The 23,122-nt window shown below is 36.5% G+C and overlaps 1 protein-coding gene across 4 annotated transcripts in view; it reads left to right on the top strand.

Moving 5' to 3' along the window:
• LOC113057911 (teneurin-2-like) overlaps window positions 1-23,122 on the top strand; it is a 137,895-nt gene that overhangs the window by 79,064 nt on the left and 35,709 nt on the right. For 3 of the 4 annotated variants that reach the window (XM_026225504.1, XM_026225503.1, XM_026225505.1), the window contains exon 4: window positions 18,303-18,425. The exons of the other annotated variant lie outside the window; for it this stretch is intronic. In XM_026225504.1, coding sequence (XP_026081289.1) covers window positions 18,303-18,425 — 123 coding nt within the window. The remainder of the gene's footprint in view (window positions 1-18,302; window positions 18,426-23,122) is intronic. 4 annotated transcript variants of the gene reach the window in all.

Genomic DNA, 23,122 nt, shown 5'->3' on the forward strand with positions numbered 1-23,122 from the left:
GTACATATTTTTTGATACATTTACATTATTTTTAATTTTTTGGGTGAGTAATACGTTAAAATGAGCAAGGTTTTTATTTTATTTTATTTATTTTTTATCTTGTGTGACATTATAAACATCTTTGCTGTCCCTTTTGATCAATTTAATGTATTCTTGCAAAATTACAATTCTTATAAAAAATACTTCCTGTCCCCAAAAATCTAGATGATATTCTATTCATGGTAAAACAAAATATTAAGTGCTATTTATTTAAAAATTAAAAATAAAATTAAATAAGTAAATAAACAAACTTTCTGGTTTTGTGATGATACTACTAATGTTTTGAGGCCCAGAAAATGAAAGTGTAGCTAGTACTTTGAAAAGCTCTAGCATCATTTGTTTGCATGTGTCACTAATGTTTTATGTAATGCAATGAAAAGGATGTATTTTAATTAGTACTTAGTGTCCAAACATTTATCAAATAGTAGTGACTCATATAACAGCTGTGTATTTGAGGTTGAACTTTTATTTTGGTCTGAACAGGATTCATTCCAGAGGCAGGATTCATTCAGTAAATGTGTATTTACTTTTCTAAAGGTAATTCTAGCTGTACAGTCAGCAGTATTCAGTGGATGGAGGTCTTAACTGCTGGAAACTGACCCAGCTTAAGCTCTCTGACAGTGTGTTTATAGACGTGTTCACAATTGTGTGCGTGTTCGTATATTAGTGTGTCCCCACAAATAGATAAATGTGCCACTGCAGCATTTCCTCCAACACAGACGTGGCTGCTAGTCCGCTGAGAGCTGCCCAATCTCCAAGGGAATGGAGAGAACGCACAGGGGATAGAAAGGAGAAGTTATTTTTATTTCCTCATTTTATACTGGAGGCCTGAAAGACTCCTTTTTTGCTTCATTCTCTTTGGGGATGGATAACTGTCCCAGAACGGCACCATAGCCCCTGAAAGCCCGAATTCAGCACCAGGAGAGGAGGACTCACAGATGCTTGTACTAACACATTTCAGCTCCCTGTGGCATACACACACACACACACACACACACACTTACTTACAAACACAGGTGTGCAGAACAGTTCTCTATGAGGAGAGAAAAAAAAATAGGAGAAAAGAATAGACAAGAGGAAGAGATGCAAAGAGCAGTAAAAAGATGAGACGAGACAAAAGAAAAAATAACCTGATAGATGAAGCCTGATGATATGAGGTGAGACGAGATACTATGAGTCCATAGAAAATGATAAGACAAAGACTAAAATTAGAAAAGTAGACAAGCATTAAAGTAAGATAAAATTTCAAAAACTAAATGAGAAAAGATAGCCGCGTTTCCACCACAGGAACTTTACCCAGAAACTAGGGACTTTGGGCTGGTACTCCATGTGTTTCTACCGAAGGAACCAGGGTCTAAATAAAGTTCTGAGTAAAATATTGCCCCTCAGAAAGTCCCTGCTCACGAGGTAGTACTTTTTCAAAGGTCCGGAACTGTTGCAGACGGATCTTTGGCGCTAAACATACTGATTGGTTGAGTTCACGCAGCATTGTATTTCAACCAACATTCATTCGGATAATAGTCTAAATATTACTGATACTGTGTCATGAAATGTAGTTTTAAAAGTATTTCAGATGAGAATGTAGTTGTTTAAAACTCGTATCTGCGGTTTAGTTATAAAGACAGCATCTATTTAAAAAATGCAGTTCGCCGATTTTGGAGAAGATCAGCGGGAGCTCAGTACTCATGTGAACCGACGAGAGCAGTCTCGACTCGGCTAGTACTTCTGATATTTGCCACTGGCTCTGATGTCTCTTTAGTGGTTAAATATAAAATATAATTCGTTTTGGGTAAATCTAACAGGTAATCTCTGGTCTGTATTCAATTCATTATTTGTAGACTATTTCACTTTGTAGAATATTTGCATAATCTACATGTACTTTAGACCGCGGTGGAAACGCATAAAGCAACAGGTCTGGGATGAAAAAAGTTCCGGGGAAAAGGTTCTTGGTACAATTGTTACTGCTAATCTCAGTGGAAATGTGGCTGATGAGACCAGGGAAAAAACACAAGATTAGGCCAAACAAGTGGGAAATATCAAGATGGACCAGAAAACAGAGATGGGATGAGATGAGAAGCATTAAGACCAGATAATGAGTCAATAGAAAAAGACAAAATACACAATGAGAAGGGAAGGCAAGGAAAGAAGAAAAGTTTTAAGAAAAAAGGGATGAGAACAGATGGGACTAAACGAGAAGAGAAGCATCAACATGAGATGAGAGTCTCAGATGAGATGAAATAAGCATTAAAACGAAAAAGAAAGTGAGCCCAAAATGAGAAGAGATGCATCAAAGTGACACACGGGCAAAACGAGAACGAAATGATGAGACAGAGAAAAAATGATGAGAGGAGAAAAAGTGATGAAACAAGATAGAGTGTATCGAGAAGAGACTTATTGCATGCATGACATCACTCTCGTCACTGTGTTGTGAGGCTGCTACAGTAGGGATGGGGTTGCTAGGATACAGGTGAGCGGTCCTGATGCAAAAGAGAAACAGGTCTGTCATCATATGTTGTGGAGAAGACAAACGCTCAGCAGCTCCCTCGCGGCCTCATCTGCGCTAAAGACTGCTTGATTCATTGGCCCAGAGTGATCAAAGAAAGAAAGAGGGAGATAGAGGGAGAGTGGACAGGGGCAGATGGAATGTGTAAGAGAGATAACAAGGTTTCGACTCCACCAGGCTACATGCCGGTTCCACAGGCTTCAGTCTGGATGGCTCAGAGCCCGGAGAGGAACAACACAGCATCAGATCAGCAACAGGAAGACGACTCATTTATACGGCACACTGACATAGAAAGAGCTATATACACTAACACACTAAATACAGACCATTCACAAGCTATACATACTTGCTGAGAAGCATGTGATATACCATTTTCTTGGATTGTTGGTCCTGGAACAACAGCCATCAACAATCAGATTTTAGCTTGAGGGTCAAAGGTTTGGAAACTTGAGCTACATTTTATCATTGCCTGTTTATTATGGGTTGTCTGGATAATGCACAACTTTCTTTCTTTCTACATTTATTATTATTTTTATTTTTTTTAATTATTTTTGTATTAATATAATTATTAATATTAAATTTCTAAAATTACAAAATTACTTATAAGATATTTGGGTAACACTTTAGAATAGGTATAACTTGTTAACTATTAACTGCGACATTTCTGTCAAAAAATTCTTATTTTGCTGCTTATTAATAATTAGTAAGGTAGTTGTTAAGTTTAGGTATTGGGTAGGATTAGGGATGTAGAATAAGGTTAAGTAGAATAAGGCATTAATATGTTCTTAATAAGCACTAATACATGGCTAATAATCTAGTAATATGCATGCTAATAAGCAACTAATAGGTGTTACCTATTCTAAAGTGTTACCGATATTTGTATTATTTATATTATATTTAGATAATATAAATAATTATAGCCATTAACTCTTTCCCTGCCATCGATGAGTTTTCTCGTCATTTAGAAGATAACTCTTCATCGAAGAGGAGTTTTAACGGCTTTTTGTGTTTTCACTGTTATACACTCGGGGGTGCTATTACACATCTTATGAATGAGTACAAAACCTCCCAAATAAAAACACACATGAACAGGATGGAGAAACAAGCGATCTCTCATGTAAACATGCATATTTAAATGAATGTGATCATCAGGAATAGACAGCATATAAGTGAAAACTGCATAATGTTACAGAGTAAAATGATGATCCAGGAAGAGGTATATGTCAAGCTTTTGAGCTATTGATGGAAGCGATTTACTGAATTTATGCTTTGATAATCATACTGAATATTATCTAGATGTAGCTTTTGATAAAAATGCGATTTTCTCAACTTTTTGCTCTTTTTTGCTTTTTTAAATGAAACCTACCTATATTCAAGTGTTGATAAAAAAAAAGAAAAGAATGCTAAAATAGATTTTTTTGTTTTGTTTAAAAGAAGAGGCTCTGATCTTTATGATCTGATCTGGAGGCCATCAAATCATCAAAATCGCTGGCGGTGGCTGGCAACTTTTTTCAAAAATGCTGGCAGGGAAAGATTTAATATAAAATTATTAAATGTATTATGAATTATTAAATTATACAAATTGGAAAAGTATTTAATGCAAAATGCATCAAAATTATTTATTGCAAAGTATAATTTTTATTATTATTTAACATTTTAGTTATTTATTATTTAGTAGTATATTTTGGATTTGGGTTAAATGTAATTATTAAATGATTATATGTATATGTATATATATATATATATATATATATATATATATATATATATATATATATATATATATATATATATATATGTGTGTGTGTGTGTGTGTGTGTGTGTGTGTGTGTGTGTGTGTGTGTGTGTGTGTGTATATATGTATATACATATACATATATATATATATATATATATATATATATATATACACATACACACACACACGTATATATATATATATATATATATATATATATATATATATATATATATATATATATTATACATATAGTCTGTTATTATACATATACACACACATATATATATATATATATATATATATATATATATATATGTGTGTGTGTGTGTGTGTGTATATGTATATTTGTATATGTATGTATGTTTATATATATATATATATATATATATATATATATATATATATATATATATATATAATAAATTACATGATCATACAAATGTATTAATTACGTCATATTATATCATATTTTTATTGCGGTGTTATTAGTATTTATTTATTTATTAATTCATTAGAAATTTTTTATATACATTATTATTAATATTTATGTATCAAATTATTATAACTTTTCATATAAATAAATCAATTACTTTTTTAAATTACAAATGTATTCAGTGCAAAATGTATAAAAATGATTAATTAGTTTTAAGTTGTATTTATTTTATAAAAATATATTTATATATTTTTAAGATTTCACATTATTAAATGTAAATATTAAATCATCATACATTTCAATAACAGATGTCTCCAAAAGGGTCTGGCTGCAGACTTGCACTTGCACTCTCAGACTTGCACTCTCAGACACTTGCACTTCCGCTAGTGACGTCACTTGCAGTCTTTATTTATTTTTTATTTTTTTTATTTTTTTTTACTTTTTGTTTGAATTTCCCAACATTTTATAACAGTAGCCAGGTGGCGAAGACAAGAAAAAAAATAAACAAAATTACAATGTCACTTGCAATCGCTACTTGCACTCTCTGCTACCTTGCAATTGACACAAATCGTGCTTGTTGCCAATGGAGACAAGAAGCTGTGGTGGTAAATAAACGCAACGCGCAAAGTTTCGCGTTAAGCATATTTCCATATAGAATAAACTGTCTACAACTTGTTTATATCACTGTCTTTGTCCATTAAGCTACATTGTGTGTTTTATTTATAATGATTTTCTATCGGACGAAAACGTTTAATGTACAATTTAACGCACTGCGCTCTGTACTCGTCTGCTTGCCTGTACGGAGCTGATCCTTTTAAAATCAATTAATGCATTTCATAATGCACTTTCATATTTGCTGGTCTGTATATACGTTGAGTCAACAACAAGACATATAGGCTATGCATGCTGAATTGTCTTTATCATCTTAGTCTGTTATTAGGCCACATTAAGCGTTCGCATTGTGTTCATAGCCATCTGCTTGCCTTATTGTACTAACTATATATCTAATTTGGTCTTTTAATTGGACTTAACGTATCCTAATACATTATACCATATTAAGTGTTTGTTTTTTTTCTACAGGAGGAAAACGCTTAACGAAAGACTTTGTGTATAGTAGTAGGCCTACCAATTTAGTTTTAATCGTTTAATCACCACGACAGCGTCTTGTCTCCATTGGCAACATGCACGAACGTGTTGATTGCAAGTGACGTCACAGGTAGCGGAGAGTGCAAGTAGCGATTGCAAGTGACATTGCGATGTAGTTTATTTTTTCTTTTCTTTACCACCTGGCTACTGTTGTAAAATGTTGAAAGATTCAAACAAAAAAGTTAACAATAAATAGAAAAAAATAAAATAATAAAGACTGCAAGTGACGTCGCTAGCGGAAGCACAAGTGTCTGAGAGTCCCAGTCTGAGAATGCAAGTCTGAGAGTGCAAGTGCAAGTCGGTAATTAATATATTTAAAAAAAAAAAAATTAATTATTGAAATTAGAAATTAATTTATTGGAAAAATATATCATTCATTACTAAGTAGGTTTTTGTTGTTGAATATGTTGCTCTAATAACATGTTTTTAAAGAACAGCATGCAGAGGGCTATATATTGCTAGATCTCCGTGCATTTTCAGAGCACATCAGTGTCCTTGAGCTGGGAAATTTGTGCGTGGGTGTGGGGATGGTGTGGGGTGTATGCGAGTTTCGTGTCACCTCTGTGTTGTGTGGATACAGAGGCGGCTCATACATCAGTGAAGACAGGCCGTGTGGTGAGTGTCATGGAAGTAGACAGAAGACAAATTTGCTCTCGCTCTCTCTGTACCCATCTCTCTGTATTTTTAGCAGCATCATCACTTCCCTACATTGCCCACCAATGACTCAAATGCTCATCGCCACTCTGGGCCGCTGACCTTCATGCTAGCCGACGCGTGCACCTCCATCCATAAAGCAGCGCTGTCTGGAGCGTTATTGAGTAATCACAGCCGCTTACTCTAACCGCACGCTGCAGTGTTGGGGCGGTCTGTGAAGTCAGGCAGCCTCCATAAACATCACTCCACTACCACTGAAAAGACATCGATTGCAGTTTTAACTTCATTCTTCCTGATGTGGCTTCGGGGTCTTAAAGAAAACATAACACAGCATTAATTTCCATAATGTGATGCATTTTGTAGTGGAACAGAATGTTCAATAGGGCATGATGTAGGGCAGGTCTTTGTTGTATACATCATGATTCTTTATTGGATTGTGATTGTCTAGCTATTATATTATTGTTTATGTTATTTGCTCTAGCCACTTTTTATCAGCAGAAACAAAAAGTCATTTCAGATGCAAGGATATTACATTTTGATGCAGTGTTTTATAGAATAATGTAAACTCATGTATAATGCACAATAACATCATGGATATTTTTTTAAGTAATGCAACTATTTTTTTAAGCTGTTTATGAAGCAGTCGTTCACCCTAATACACCCCTCATGTCACTTAAAAACTATAATAATAAATAAATATATAAATTCTTCAGTAGAACAAAAAAATTGACATTTTGAAGAATGTGCAGGTTGATCTTTTTGATTAATTTACAGCAAATGGGTTCTGGATCTTTCAAGCTTCAAAAAAGTGTGAAAGCATCAGAAAACCATAAAAAATATTTTTAGCTTCTAATTTTTTTTTTTATTAATTAATTCGATTTTCTAAACTTTTCTTATACTCACCAAGGATGCATTTGATCAAATAAGAGGTTGAAATAGTAATATTGTGAAATATTATTACAATTTAAAATGTTTCCGTTTTATTGTATTTTAAAAGGAAATTTTATTCCTGTGATGGCAAAGCTGAATTTTCAGTCTTCATGGTCACATGATCATACAGTATGATGATTTGGAAAAGACAAAAATGGTATTATTATATAATATGTATATATATATATTTTTTTTCATACATATATATATATATATATATATATATATATATATATATATATATGAAAAATCTTACTGACCCCAAACTAATGAATTGTAGCGTAAAACTGTTTGTGTAAGGAAAGTCATTATTCACTTTTCATTAGGAGCACTTTTATGATAATACCTGCATACAGGTTTAGAATGACATGAGGGTGAACAAATCATGACAGATTTTCACCTTTCAAGTTGCAAACAAGATGAAGAGACCTGCTGTGTGTGTGAGCAGGAGTGTGTTAGACAAGCAGCTTTCTTCCACATTGTCACTGTGGCTCCTGGGTGACCTCAGCATGTCATCTCACGGCAGTCATGAGGGACACAAAGACAGTGAGCGAAACAGGACACTGGACTTTGACACTGCACCAACATATGCTACATAGGGACCGCGAAGCATATGGCGTGTACGGTGTATTCCTGGTTTGGGAGCAGCAGGAGATGTAGACTGGAAGCTGGTGACTCTCAACAGACTGTTGTAGGTCAAGAGAAGTCATATCAAGGGCAAAGGGACGCAAGTTTGCTTCGGTTCGGCCGGCTGGTTGGGCGGGAGAGAGAGAGAATAGAGATCCTGTGTTGGCACACATTAGAGCAGGATCTCTCTAAAGAGGAGGAGAGAGTGCATGTGAAGGACGGCTTTCAACTCCTATCTTCTTCGATGTTCATCTTTGTCCTTGTCGCTTTTGATTGATGTGTTTCATTTCTGGCACAGTGGTCAGCCGATCGCATGCACACGAACTCCCACTCCAGTGCTAATGTTAGCAGCAGTCTTTGGTCTGTCAGCAGACGTCCACCGCTGCTCTGGTTGACCCATACTGTCCGTCTGCAGCTGGCCTTCCCTTCTTTTCATGTCTGTCTCTCCCTGTCAAACAAAGGTCCTTCTCTGAACCTCTAACCTCTATCACTGACTGTTTGGTGGCATCCAGCAGATCAAGGGCTGTCACTAAAAAGACGAACCGGACAGTCGTCAGCGTTGACCCCACAATGAATGAGCCTCTTGAAGGTATTAAATTGATTTCGGCTCACAAACTGTTTAGAATCACCCATGAGATTTCGCTGATATCTCTAATCAATGATGCCTCATGTGGCGAGTCTGTGAGTCAGACATGAGGATGTGTGCCGATTTAAACTGGAGCGAATGAGTCAGGCAAGCTTGCATATGGAAAACAAGGCTAAATATTTCATAACTTCGAAGACAATGATGCAGTACTAGCATACAAATAAACAATCGCAGATACCATGAGTTTGCTGGTCTCCCAGGAAAAGAAAGGGAAATGTGGGAAAAGGAGGATTTAAAATATAAACCGTATGAAAATATATCAAGAAAAGGTTCTGATATAATCTCACCTGGGACGTGCGAGAGGGTTGGATCCCTGAGTGCTGGAGACAGACTTGAGATATGTCAGAATGTCTTATACTGACAGCAGAGAGAGAGAGACAGAGATGGAGGGAAGGAGGCGGCCATAATGAAGACGGAGAGATAGGGCGAGTGTGTCTATCTCGGTGTACCACTGATCTAGCTCGTGATTTCAGCTGCCTTTCATTTCCTGTTGCTAATGTGAATGGATGAGCCTGGCACAACACACACATGAACACACTCCATACCACAGACTCATCTCTTTGCGTCTTGATAAGGGGGTCTGCAGAGGACCTGCCATTCCTGCACTTTATTCAGCTCTGCAATGACAGACTCTTTCTCATATAAACTCCACATTGTTCTGTATATCTTTATACCTATATGTGTACTCTATATTTTCATTAATACTAAGGAAATGAGTAATTCTAATGAAAACAGTCAAGAATGTTCAGTTTCCTTTTTTTGGAATTATATTTGCGTTTTTTTTTTTTTTTTTTTTACTTACTGTATTTTTAAAATAATTTAATACTGAATAAAAATGCTGTTACATATAAATAATTAAAATTAATACTATATTATTACTAATTCTTCTTCTTATTATTATTATTATTACAAAAATGCACTATATTTCTCAAATTACTCATTATTTAAAATTAAAAGAATATTATTTTATTATTGTTTACACACCATGATTTATATTTGTATTATATTATAATATTTGCTTACTGTAATTTTTACTATAATACAGTGCCAAAAATACTGTTACAATAATCCAACAGACATCTGCAATCAGAATAATTGCATATTTTGGAAATAGTGGGAATTAAATAATAATAATAATAATAATTATTATTATTATTATTATTATTATTATTATTATTATTATTATTATTATTATAATAATAATGTTACAAATTACAAATCTGGACACATTAAGGTAATGAGGAGCTGGGGTAAATAATTGTCATGAAAATTATATCACAATGCAAAACAAATATCAATAGACCTGAAAATAGTTTATTTTACATTATACTTTATACTAATACTTTATTTGTATAGCTTTATTTTCTTTAGCTTTGGGGGTGACTAGTCTTTTATGAGAGTTACCCAACATATTTTCACACAGTGTATTTTACTGTGTGTATGCATGATAGAGACGAGTGATGAAGTAGGTTTGGAGTGCAGGCAATGAGCTTTAGGTTGCATCATTTTGTTGGGTTGGGCCCCTGGAGAAAGTGTGTGTGTGTGTGTGTGAGTATAGTGCTCCTCTGATGGATTAGGATGCTACTGATGGCTACTTCACTCATTAACTGTGTATTTGAACTTGCCCCTCCCCCAAGAGACAGAAGCCATGACTCTAATGAAACACACATATATATTCGCAGAGCCCATGGGAATCTCCTGGTGCTTTGTAGTTCAACTTCAAAGCCCTTTGACCAGGCTTCTCATTTACTGTGGCTGTACCCTGCAGCCTCACCCTTTTCCATGTCCCACTCCATAAACATGCCATTTCACATAAACACACACACATTTATACACCTTTCTGATGCAGTCCAAGTCATTTACTCACCCTCATGTTATTTTCAAACATGTATGGGTTACTTCTGTGAAACACAATAGAAGATCTTTTGAAGAACTAAGTAACCACATTTTTACTTTCATTTAAAAAAAAGAAATTGCCCATAAAGTGGAAGTCAAAGGGAACTGAAATTGTTCATTTTGGGGTCAACTATCTCTTTAAGTTATTTTCTTAAATGCAGCCTTCAACAAGAAATGGCAAACATGTTATTTTTAACAGGTTTGATTCATGACCAGAATTTTATGATTTTTTTTTTACAGCAGGTTTTGTAAACCAATTACAAATGCCGTCCAGGATAGTTTCATCTTACAATTAGCATCCTAATTGAGGTCATTCTTGTTAAATTAGTGGTAAATTAGAACAGTTAATACGCATTTATTATGGAAGCCAAGGGAGGACCGCAGAAATAAGGTAAGGGAAAATTACCTTTTAAGTAATATGAGGTCTCTTGTGCACTAATTATGGCTGTGTAACTGTGTGATATGTTGAGTGGAGGTGTGTGTGGATGGAGGGATAAGATGTCCTGGTTTCTTCCGTGTGTTGTAGTCTGTGAGAGAAGTGACCTGAGAGTGTGTTCCTCAGCTTAATGACACACACACAATGCCTCCAGTGTTTTTCTGAGATTGTGAGATTCTCTGTCGAAAATTGCTAAGTGAGCTAAGAGGCATTTTCCCACATTCATTGTTTGCTGATTGGACACATTTGAGCAAGGGAAGATTCCACAAAACACACGACTCTGAATTCTCAAGTGCCTGTCAGAGGAACCGTGTGGAAGAATTGCACAAGGCATGAAAGGTAAATAATAGAATTTAGCTGCATGGAACTTGTATATGTGGACGCTAGATGATGTCAGTGTCTGTGCGTGTATGTTGAAAGTAGGAAGTGAGAGGGGAAAAAGACAAGAGGGATGTAGACATGCTGCTTCTTTATGAAAAATGTATTTGCTTGCCTACAGATAAATTCATGCAAGGGATCTGTAGGGAAAAAAGTGCATGTATTCATTATGATGAACAGATATGAAGACATCTCATGTTTACTTCATATTTAACATGCAGTAGTATTTATAAAAGTGTGGCTGAGTAATTGTGTTTATTTTGGTTTCCAGCAGACCCGCACAGACTCTGTGAGAGCAGAACCTGGCAGAAACTTCAGCAGATTTCCTTGTATGTTCAGTGTTTTTTGCTAATTTGATGATACTTTCTGCCATCACACGTTAGCTCCATTTAACCCCGATTTTTCCATAAAAATTAAAATGGTTGCAGATTGTGATTGTTCACTCAAAAATTACAAAAATTATTTTGGACCCCACTGACCTATTGACTAAAACATCTTTTGTGAAATAAGTGTTACAAGTTTGACATAACATGAGGGTGAGTATAGATGATGTTTATATCATGAAGTTCCCACTAGGAGCCACAAAAGTATGTATAATGTATAAAATGTATAAAAACATGAAGAAATATCTTTTTGACTGCACTGCACCTGCTGTGAACCAAAGATTGCTGAAAATTCGAACACACGTATATGTGTTTGTGTGTGTTGTGTATCTGCTGTCCATTTTGTGTTATTTATAGCCATGTCTCGGGGTGAGTTTGGACCTGGATCTGTTCTAGCAGAGAGAAACCTGCCACCTGCTTATGACTATATGTGTGTCTGTGTGGTCACAGAGGTCTAATCGGTGATGACAGGTGCGGCTGAATCATAGAGGGACGTCCTGCCAGCCCTACTTTGATATGCACATACCTTGCATCCGCTCCTTCTCCTTTTCACTGCGTCTCCCGTTCGTGCAAACAAATAACCAGAGGAACTGCCAAGAGCTTCCTCCAGATCTCTCTCACACGTAACTGTACCTTAAGGACAACCTTAAACCTTCAGCTAAGGGCCCGTCTTCACTTGTTCTGTCTCTCTTCTTCTCAGTTGTTCTCATGCACACGTATAGCATCCCTCTCTCTCTTTCTTTCCATTGCTCCCTTGGTGCATTATCTTGCTCATTTTTCCTTGCTCTATCCATCCCTCCTTTCTCACTGTCCAAGGTAACCTTGGCATGTCAAGCCGAACAGCATTTTGAATTCAGGAATATTCCTGTTGTCAACATATGCCACTGTATAATTATGGTACAGACAAAACTATACTCAGGCATGCTTACGAATATTCACGTTTTCTGGCAAATTAACAAATTTTGTATTTCAATTTTACACACCCATAAGCACACTTGTGCTAGACATTTATAAATGGAATTACAGTCATATATATATATTTCTATATCTGTCTGCCTATCTATCTATGCTCTCTCATCGGTAAATTAAGAGAAAGCCCAACCCCAAACTAATGTCTTTGGATGAGCTGTTGCTGCGTGGTTGAAGGCACGAACGGAAATATTCTGATACGTTTACAATAGTGTTTACAATATTTGACATAAAAATTACTTATGTTTACAAATTACTTAAATTACATATGGTTGTCTCTGCCTGTTAATCTGGGATAGGATTAAAAAAAGCAATGCTTTAAATGTATTCTCAAGTAAGTGACATTCATATGTGCAGGTGAATTATACATCAACCAATCCTCATTATGCATTAATTTATACATTTTTAATAAAACACATTCCCTTACAAAGCTGAGACCTTCAGTGAATATTCATCAGGAGACTGAGAATAAAGCTGTTATCTATCTATCTATCTGCACACATGCAAGAACAGAAGACAGCTTAATGTTGTGCACAATTTTCGTGATGGCTGAAAGTATATCATGTCTTGTGCTAAAACAACCGTTCATATTGGGTGCCAACATCGAGCAAGCCATCAGCTTTGGTTTTGATTTTCTTCTCACCCTCTTTAGATTAGTCTCATTCCCTTGCTGTTGCATTGAACACCTATATTGTATTCAGGTTTTAACTCAACAATGCCACCTACTGGTGGAGAATACATTATGGTTCCTCTGCACACATATGTGTGCAGGGCAGAAATCCAGAGTGTCTGAGCCGCAGTTAATCTGTCTGAGTCATGTCTCTTGATGCTTTCATTTATTGTAGTTCGCTGATTCATTTGTTAATCATTTAATCGATTACAAAATTAGCATTAGGCACTATCGGCTTGTGCAATCAGAACACAGAGACAGATGGAGAGATAAGGAGATAAATAATCAAGCACAGGAGGTTGAGGAAGATGAAAAGATTGGAGACAAGTTAGAGGTGAAAGAGCAGATTGAAAAGCATGGAGAGAGGACTGGAGAAGGAGAAAAGGAGAGAAAAGCTATCTCAGTGTTTCCTCCAGACCATCTGAAACAAATAAAAGAGCTGACAGAGACAGCAGAGACACACTTAGAGTGTCAGCGCTTTCCTTTAACTGAGAAAGAGACCGAGTGAGAAAGGGAGAGATACAGAGAGAGAGAAAGAGAGGGGGACCATGTCTGGGCACAGGCGGAAGGGGGGATGGAATTTGACAGAAGAGAAAATTGATTTTCTGAGATGAGATTTAGGTGTGATAGGCAAGCAGAGGGGAGGTGAGGAGAAGGGTGGAGTCTCTAACACACACAGACAGTAGTGTCCTGTAAATCTCCACCTGCTGGATCAAAACCAAAAGATACAAAGATAAAGAGACAGGCCAAGAGAACGTTTACAATGACAGCAATTTGCAGCAACCAGATCAAATTTATTTTCAAATAGAGTTTCCAGTGACCAAAACAGTTGGCAATGTGATGTGCAAATGAGCAATGAAGAGTGCTGCTACCAATGGGAGTGCAGAGATGAATTCTGAAATTAAGTTGGAACAACTGCTAGAAGCCAACAGCACAGCAACTTTGTTGAGTTCCAACAATTAAATTGCTGTTTTTGTGAACACAGCTTTAAAGAGCAAAATGGGAATAGATATTGTGAGGTGTAGAGTAAGACGGGCAAAGGGGAGAGGTTTGTGAGGTCCTGTCATGATAGGATGAGGGTGAGAGGTGGAGACAGTTAGAGACGGTGAGACACTTGGAGAGAAAGAGATTTGGAGAGCTAGATTTAGGAAGAGAGCCAGACAGGCAATTAGTGAAATAAATTGATATTCAAATTGAAAATACAGTAGAGAATTAAGATAAGGACAGAGTGAGACAGTTGGAGATGGACTGAGATACTGAGGTGGAAAGTAAGACAGCAAAAGTGATAGTAAAGTAGATAGTGAAACAAGTAGAGAGAGAGTGAGGCAGCCAAAACAGACTGAGATACTGAGGTAGAGAGTGAGACAGGTAGTGAAATTGTGAGGTAGAGATTGAGACAGGCAGATACTTAGGTAGAGAATGAGATGGGCAGAAAGATTGTGAAGCAATACGTAAAACAGGCACATAGAGTGAGACAGGCATAAATATTGTGAGGTAGAGAGAGAGACAGGCAAATAGATTGTGAGACAGGCAGAGAGTGTGAGACAGGCAGAGAGATTGTGAGGTAGAGAGTGAGGCAGAAGGAATATTGCAAAGTAGAATGTGAGACAGGCAGACAGAGTGAGGTAGAGAGTAAGACCGGCAGAGAGAAATTGTGAGTTGAAGAGTGAGAGACAGGGAGATTATGAGGTAGGGAGTGAGACAGGCAGAGAGATTGTGAGGTAGAGAATGAGACAGGCAGATATATTGTGAGGTAAAGAGTGAGACATGCAGAAATATTGTAAATTAGAGAGTGAGAAAGGCAGAGAGAGTGAGGTAGAGAGTGAGACAGGCAGAGAGATTGTGAGGTTAATAATGAGAGGCAGAGAGCTGAGATGGGCAGATAGATTGTGAGGTAGAGAGTGAGACAGGCAGAGAGTGTGAGTCAGGCAGATAGATTTTGAGGTAGAGAGTGAGACAGGCAGAAATATTGCATAGGGTGAAACAGGCAGAGAGAGTGGGGTAGAGAGTGAGACAGGTAGGGAATTGTGAGGTAGAGAGTGAGACAGACAGAGCAATTGTGAGGTTTAGAGTAACACAGGCAGAGAGAGAAAGAGTGAGGTGGAGAGTGAGACAGGTAGAAAGATTGTGAGGTAAAGAATGAGACAGGCAGAGAGATAATGAGTGAGCCAGGCAGAGAGATTCTGAGGTAGAGAATGAGACAGGAAGAGTAAGATAGGCAGAGAGGTTTGGTAAGATCTGCCATTATAGGAAGAACATGAGAGATTGTGATAGTTGCGGAGAGGGTGAGACAGCCAGAGAAAGATTGAGATTGTGAGTATGGAGGGACATTTAGTGAGTGTGTGATGTATTCAGAGATATTCTAAGAAAGTGAAGAACTGAATTGAGATACCAAACAGAGAGTAAGAAAGCATTAAAAGAATAAGAAAATTAGACTTGAAGAGACAGTGATATGGCCAAAGAGAGGTTTGTGAAGGTCTATGATAGGATGAAGGTGAGAGACTGTGATACTTGGAGGGTGAGGAAAGGAGAGAGATTGAGACAGTTGAATAGATAGTGAGACAAACAGAGAGAATGGTATATAGTAAGAGAGATAGAAAGGCTGAGTGAGTGAGACAGAAAGAATTAGAGATAAAAGGTGAGACCGGTAGAAAGATGGAGGCATGCAGAGAGAATAAGACAGACAGAAAGAATATGAGACAGGGGGAGATAGTAAGGGAGAGTGTCAGAAAGGGTGAGAAAGAAGGTTAGAGTGAGAAAGAGAGAGAATGAGACAGTGAGAGAGAAAGAGTTAGACAGGCAGAACAATTAAGACAGACAAAAGAATGAGACGGAGAGAGGGAAACAGAAAGAGTTAAGACAAGCATCAGAAAGAGACCGATCATATCCAATTGAGTGGAATAATGTTTTAGCAAGTTAGTATAAGAAGAATGAAGCAGTAAAGGAATGCACAATGTAAGTCATACATGAGAGTAACATTGCCCCTCCATATGAACCTCCTCCTGTGGTTGCTGTCTCTGATGACTCACAATCTTAGCCCATCTTTAACACCACTGTGAAGAACAGATGACGCAGACACACAGGGGCAAGAGATAAAGCACAAGATCCTGCAATCAGCCTGAGACTGCGCGTTACAAAGAGCTTCCGCTCCCGCGTTTCCTGCGGCACCTCTGGAGTTCAGCAGACTAAGCGCTCCTCTCTCTTCTGTTTGCGATAAAAGTTTCTTGGCATAACTAGAAAGGACGCGGGTCGGGAAGAGATTCAGCTGACAAACTGCACACAGGCCTTGGAGCGAACAGACCAAAATAAGCTCCACAGGCACGAAAAAGAAACAACAGCCGTTCAATTCAAACAGGAAAGACAGAGAGAAATCTGCTTTCTTTCAGCTGTCAATCAGATTGTCGCTGAATCATGCCAGCTCAACATGAAAGCTCTGAATGCTGTCAGGATTCTGCTGCTTTTCTGCCTGCGCAACTTTTTTAACCTGTTGAGGTGCGATTAATTCCTACAGACGTGGGTCTCACCGTTTACTTCTCTTTCTGTCTCAGTCTTTAGAAGTGCATCAACATCATTTCCTCAGGGCTCCAGTGATTAAATGACTGGAATAAAACACACACACACACACACACAGTTAAACTGATTTTGTTAAAGTACCAATTAGATCAGTCACCCAGTTCCTTTAATCTACTCACAGAAAATCATTTTGTGGCACTTTCTATGATGGCTGTATATATTACATTACAAACTCTATTATATTATCACAAATAAATATTATTTATGAAAAGTTATAACTATGTGTGGCTATGCCTGTAAAAAACTACAGTTAATTAACACATAAAACAGTGCAGCACATTTGTTGTAGGCCATTACACTATTTAAAAATGTGACCTGAAATAGGTAAATATTAAAATGCATTATAATTGACAATTATTATAATACTGCAATTATTTACAATAACATGAAATGGATTAGTATGTCCATTATAATGTATTGTAATTATTATATGTATTATATTGCAGAAGGCAGTAAACAATAGAAACGGAATCCTTTTTTGTGGGTTAAATAAAGATTATGGGAGTATGTTTTACAAGAAAAAAAAAAAGATTTTATCTTCAAAATTTCACATTCAGGGCAATCTGCTATTTGATGTTTCTTTGTAAACACAAACAGTTGTAAAATAAAATAAAAATATGTAGTATGTTGCTAAAAGCAATATTACATTATTTCATATTTGAAATATTTAGTAACTAAACATGCAAGCAGCAGGTCATATGTTGGATTTACAAATGATGACTTCAAAATTGGTGTACAAAGTAAATGGAGCTTGAATAATGTTGTAAAGGTATGCTGTATTCAGGGAACATTATTATTAAATATTTTTTTTTTTTTTACATTTCTGATCTAGGGAGGATTGCATGAGAATTTCAGAGACACTGAGACTAGTTTTATACATGCACACTTGCCGCTGTGACATATATTAGACTGACGATCAAGTGTAAGCGTCCCATGAGTGACAGATGGCATCTCAGCCAGTCAACATCAATCAGTCATGCAATCAATAAAAATGACTATAGTCTGTCTGTGTTTTTTTTTCAAGCACAAAATAAATTACTTTATCTTCTCTGCCTCTCCCTGACTGCACCAGGTTTAACAGATCAATATTATACATTTTAGTTGTAGCATTTGGTTTCATTTTAAATCATTTGTGCTCTTACCGTGAAACAACATTACAGAGTCGTCTTGGCACAGTCCTCAAGCTTTTCTTTTTCTGGCTACCTTTCTCATCTCGTATACCTGCACTGTTTACACTCTTTCTTTCTGTCTCTTTCTATTGCTTTCTTTCCCTCTCAGCCATGAATCTGTTGGGGCTGAACTGGCAGCTGAAACCTGTGGTTGGTCCCATGCTGAACAACGGCTTGGGAGCCGGGCTGCCCAGCAACAGTGATGTAGCAACAGCGCCCTCTGGAGGCAGAGGTGAGCAGCACAGCCTCACAGCACGCTGCAGTCCCACACGCTCTCTTCCGATAAGAAGAATGTCAGGATTGTAACTGAATAACACAAAGGGGGATAAAACCCTATAAAATACAATTAGAAAAATGAAAGAAAAAAAAACAATCCAATATATTAGTTTGCCGCTTGTACTCTATATTTAAAATTTTGTTTAGTAATTTGCTTCTCTGTCGCACACTGAGGTCCCATCATGACAGCACATTTATGCCCACACACACTTCTCTGCCTTCTTCCACGATCGACAAGGGATATTATTCCCTAGGCCGTGTGACAAGTCATAAGAAACCAAGTATCCATATGATTAGGTCGAGCAGCAAGGCATTGTGGGACAGTGGTGCTGGGAAGGTGATTATTTTTCAAATTGTGTTACGCAAAAGGGCTTTTCACACTGCTCTCCCTAACTCTGGGTTATCCTCATTTTAAAACCCTCTTTTAACCGTGGGTAAAGGAATGTTTCACACATGTTACTTGGATTGTTGTTGTGTTCAAATGTTGCTACTAGATGCTTTGTATCCATGTTTCGTTGTATTGCATGCTTTGGACAGTCACAGAAACACTGAACATTGTATAAAATGTAGTTTCATTGATTGAGAAGAAAAAAGGTCAGATGATGGAAAATGCTTCAATTGAAGTGAAAAAGGGACCATTTTATTCTCATTTATATTCCAAATACGAAAAACGTAATAATACAAGGCAATATATAATATGAGAATGTGCCTTTATGTACAGGTTATGTTAAGAATGTTATCCTGGGGTTTATGAATGTACAGTTTGAAACTTCAGCTTATTATTACCCATTTTATTATTACTAATTTTTAACCCCAGGTTTATAAGCAGAGTGAAACGCAAAGCATTTATTCCTTTTATCTGGGGGTTTAGAATGACTTAGAGTTAACAATTACTTGTGTGAAAATTCCTAGATAGTAGTATCTCTATACATATTTATTTCTGTGATTGTGGACATAAAAATCTTGCATTTTTAATCAAATTATGTTTACAAGTGTGGGATACTGTATTCTGCACAGTGTGCTACAGTACCTTCTATACTGCAAATTTTGCCATAATTATTTGATCATCCAGGTATTACATGCATAAAAATTTTACTTGTAAGATATGGTATAGTAATCCTACAGGATCAGCACATCTTCATAATCTACTGATAATCAGGAATCAAACTTTTGAATAAAACTGATAAAGATTGTAAACAAACACTCATGAACCTCCTTACACAACCCTTTGGCTGTTCATCCATCTCTTTACACCTTCTCACTGGCTGTCTCTGACTTGATCTCACACACTCGCAGATTCAAAGGAAGAGTCCTAAAAAACACCACATCACCTCTGTATGAAGGACAACACAATCTTTTTTTCTACTTGTTGTTCTTCTTCAGAAAATGAAGAGGCTAGTCATCTTTGAACACATATTGTGTTACAAAACTTAGTGGCAGAGGTGGCAAGTAGTATAATTAATACAATTCATTTTGAGCAAATTTTAAATGTATTGCAAGGAGCTCAGTGAAACACTAAATCCAAGATGGCGAACAAGGAAAGAGAGAGAAAAAAAAGATCATTGTAACATTTGCTTGTTTTTGGTATTATGTGAATTATAAAACAGCTGTGTTATCTTAGTAACTTGCTAACATCACGCTCTATTAAAATCAATTGCAAATCAAGTCTCCCATGCAAAGCTCAGTTTATTTAGCAGAGTTGCTGTCTATGTAGTTTCCTCCGAATTAGTGAGGGTAGAAGGTTAGGATTCTGTCTTGGAAGGCATAACCTAGGTTATTCATTTCTATTTAAAAATAACTGTAGAGTAAATACATTTTCACATTGTCTCATTTTTCTTCTCCTCTTTCCTCAGAGCTTTGTAAACATATCTAACTCTGTGACTGAATATAGAGTATGTTGTATAATAGTTTGCTGTGTTTTTGTGTGAGTGTGTGGGTAATGGTGAGATTTGAAACAGCTCTTCATCTCAAGTATTTCGATCTCAACCCCTCAGCACATCGGTGTCAATTCCATCCATACAAATATGACTTTTCTCTCGCTCTCTCCCGGTCGCTCTCTCTTTCTCTCACATGCGGACATATTATATTCTACATAACAGTGAGATTTCATTAATCATACACAGACAATTCTACAGTACAGCTATGAGGCAGATGTTGCGGGTTGCTTTGTTTAAAGATAGCGGCACATATAATATCTTGTGTTGTTCCATATCTGGTTGTTTTGTTGCTTTTTCTTCTCTGTCTCTCTCATCCTCTGCTGCGTCTTTGTGTATAGCTGTTATCCTACCTTATTGTCTGGCGTATTGTGTTGAGATGCTCTTATCTGGGCTTCTGGGGGATGATTTGATGCTCTGGACTGATCTGTGAAATGATTTGTGTGTGCTTTTGCCTGCTGGCTACATTAGCTTATGATTGGCCTCTCTGCACTCGGCTGGATTCTGTTATGGTACTTGATGCTCTGCTTACACACTCAGATTCAGATGTCTTTTATCTCCACGATAGCTCTGGTCCAAAACCTACAGTTTATTTTATATTTATACAGTGTATATTCGGTTTACAGTACATTTCTTAAAGCTGCAGTAGGTAACTTTTGTAAAAATATATTTTTTACATATTTGTTAAACCTGTCATTATGTCCTGACAGTAGAATATGAGACCGATAATCTTTGAAAAAATCAAGCTCCTCTGGCTCCTCCCAGTGGTCCTATTGCCATTTGCAGTTACAGACCGCTCCCGGTAAGAAACAACCAATCAGAGCTGCGGTCCGTAACTTTGTTTTTGTTCAAAATGTAGAGAAATGTATATAATAAGCGAGTACACCATGAATCCATTTTCCAAACCGTGTTTTTGGCTTGTCCTGAATCACTAGGGTACACCTATAATAAGTGTTTATATTCGGACTATTTTAGATTGCTTCGGGGGTACCGCGGTGGAGTACCCCAGTACCTTTGAGATTCTTCATAGACATAAACAGAGAGAAGTAGTTCCGGCTACGATGTTCTTCCGCAAGACGCAAGCAGTTCTGTTTATTAACCGCTAGAGCGTCAAAAGTTACCTACCGCAGCTTTAATATAAACACAGTAATTATCGCTTTGTCTTCTGTTTTTGATTTTCACTACTGTTCAAAAGTTTGGGGTCAGTAAGACATTGATTGATTGATTGGTTTGTTGATTGATTGATTGATCTGCTAACTAAGGCTGTGTTTATTTGATCAAAAATCTATAAAAACTGTGATTTCATGGGACCCAGAAGCTATAGCAGTGCCCCTGGCTGCATAATGTTTGTATAAACCACTTTTTTTTTCTTCCTTTGAAAATTTCAAAAGAACCCAATTTATTTTAAACAGATATTAAAATAGAATATATATATATATATATATATATATATATATATATATATATATATATATATATATATATATATATATATATATATATATATATGATATATATTGCATTATAAATCTCTTTTCTGTCACTTTTAATCAATATTCCTAAATAAAATAATGATTTAATTAACATTAACTGTTGAGGTATATATAAGCACATTATATATTGAATTATTTGCATGTTATGTAATTCAAAGAACTTCATTTTGATGCCTACTAAAACAAACATTTTTTTGCTAAATTTGATATTATAAATAGATATAATTAAATACTAGAAATATAAATGAATAGTTAATATAACTAAAGGAATTAATATAGCTAAATGAATGAAGAACTGATAAATGCTGAATAAATTAAATTTACTTTTTTTTATTTACAAATTTGGGGCATATTTTTGCTTCAGCCACAGACTGATCGTTCATTCCCTAAGGAAATTCTCTTCCGGCCTCCCCGCTCTCTATTTTCCTTTCTTTAGTTCTATCTCTCCTCCGTCCATGCTGTTCTCTATTAATGAGGGGGGCTATTTCATCTCCTGTTGCGGCTGCTCCATCCTGATTGTGTTTTCATTGTTCTTTATTTCCTCACCATTTTTCACAGGTTTTCTCTGTCAGGGCTGCGGTCTCCAGTGTAGATCTGACCTGATTACAGGGGAGCTGTTTTCGTGTGTGTGTGTGTGTGAGAACATCACAACCATAGGGACAGAGGGAATCTGTTGCACGCAACCTCCATTTACACTCGGCCATCGCCGCTAGCTATGAGCAAGAGATAGAGAGAATAAAAGAAAGAGCGAGAGAAAGACAGAGAGGGAGAGAACAACCATGGATTTTCCATTAAATGAAAAGTGGATAACAGCTTGTGTGATTATGTTGGTAAACAGGATGGTGGTGTTGACATGCCGTATGAGCCAAAGCCTGAGGTGCAGAATACATGAACCCTCACTATAGAAGAGATCTCTCTCTCAGCCTGAGAGTCCATGAACACCAGAGACAGGAACAGAGAGGGGGAGAGGAAGTGAAGCAGATGATCAATAAAAAATAAACAGGTTCCAGTTTCACTTTTAGAAATAGGTTCCTCACAGCACTCTAAACACAGAACCTATAAGGACCCACTTATGTTGTACTGTAGAATATATTTATAAACCTTTAAAAACTACAATGAAAACTATTATTCTGAACTTTCTATTCATCAAATATCAATCTGAAAAACTATATATATATATATATATATATATATATATATATATATATATATATATATATATATAT

The sequence above is a fragment of the Carassius auratus genome, chromosome 39 (assembly GCF_003368295.1).
Source record: "Carassius auratus strain Wakin chromosome 39, ASM336829v1, whole genome shotgun sequence".
In the NCBI taxonomy this organism is placed as follows: Eukaryota; Metazoa; Chordata; class Actinopteri; order Cypriniformes; family Cyprinidae; genus Carassius; species Carassius auratus.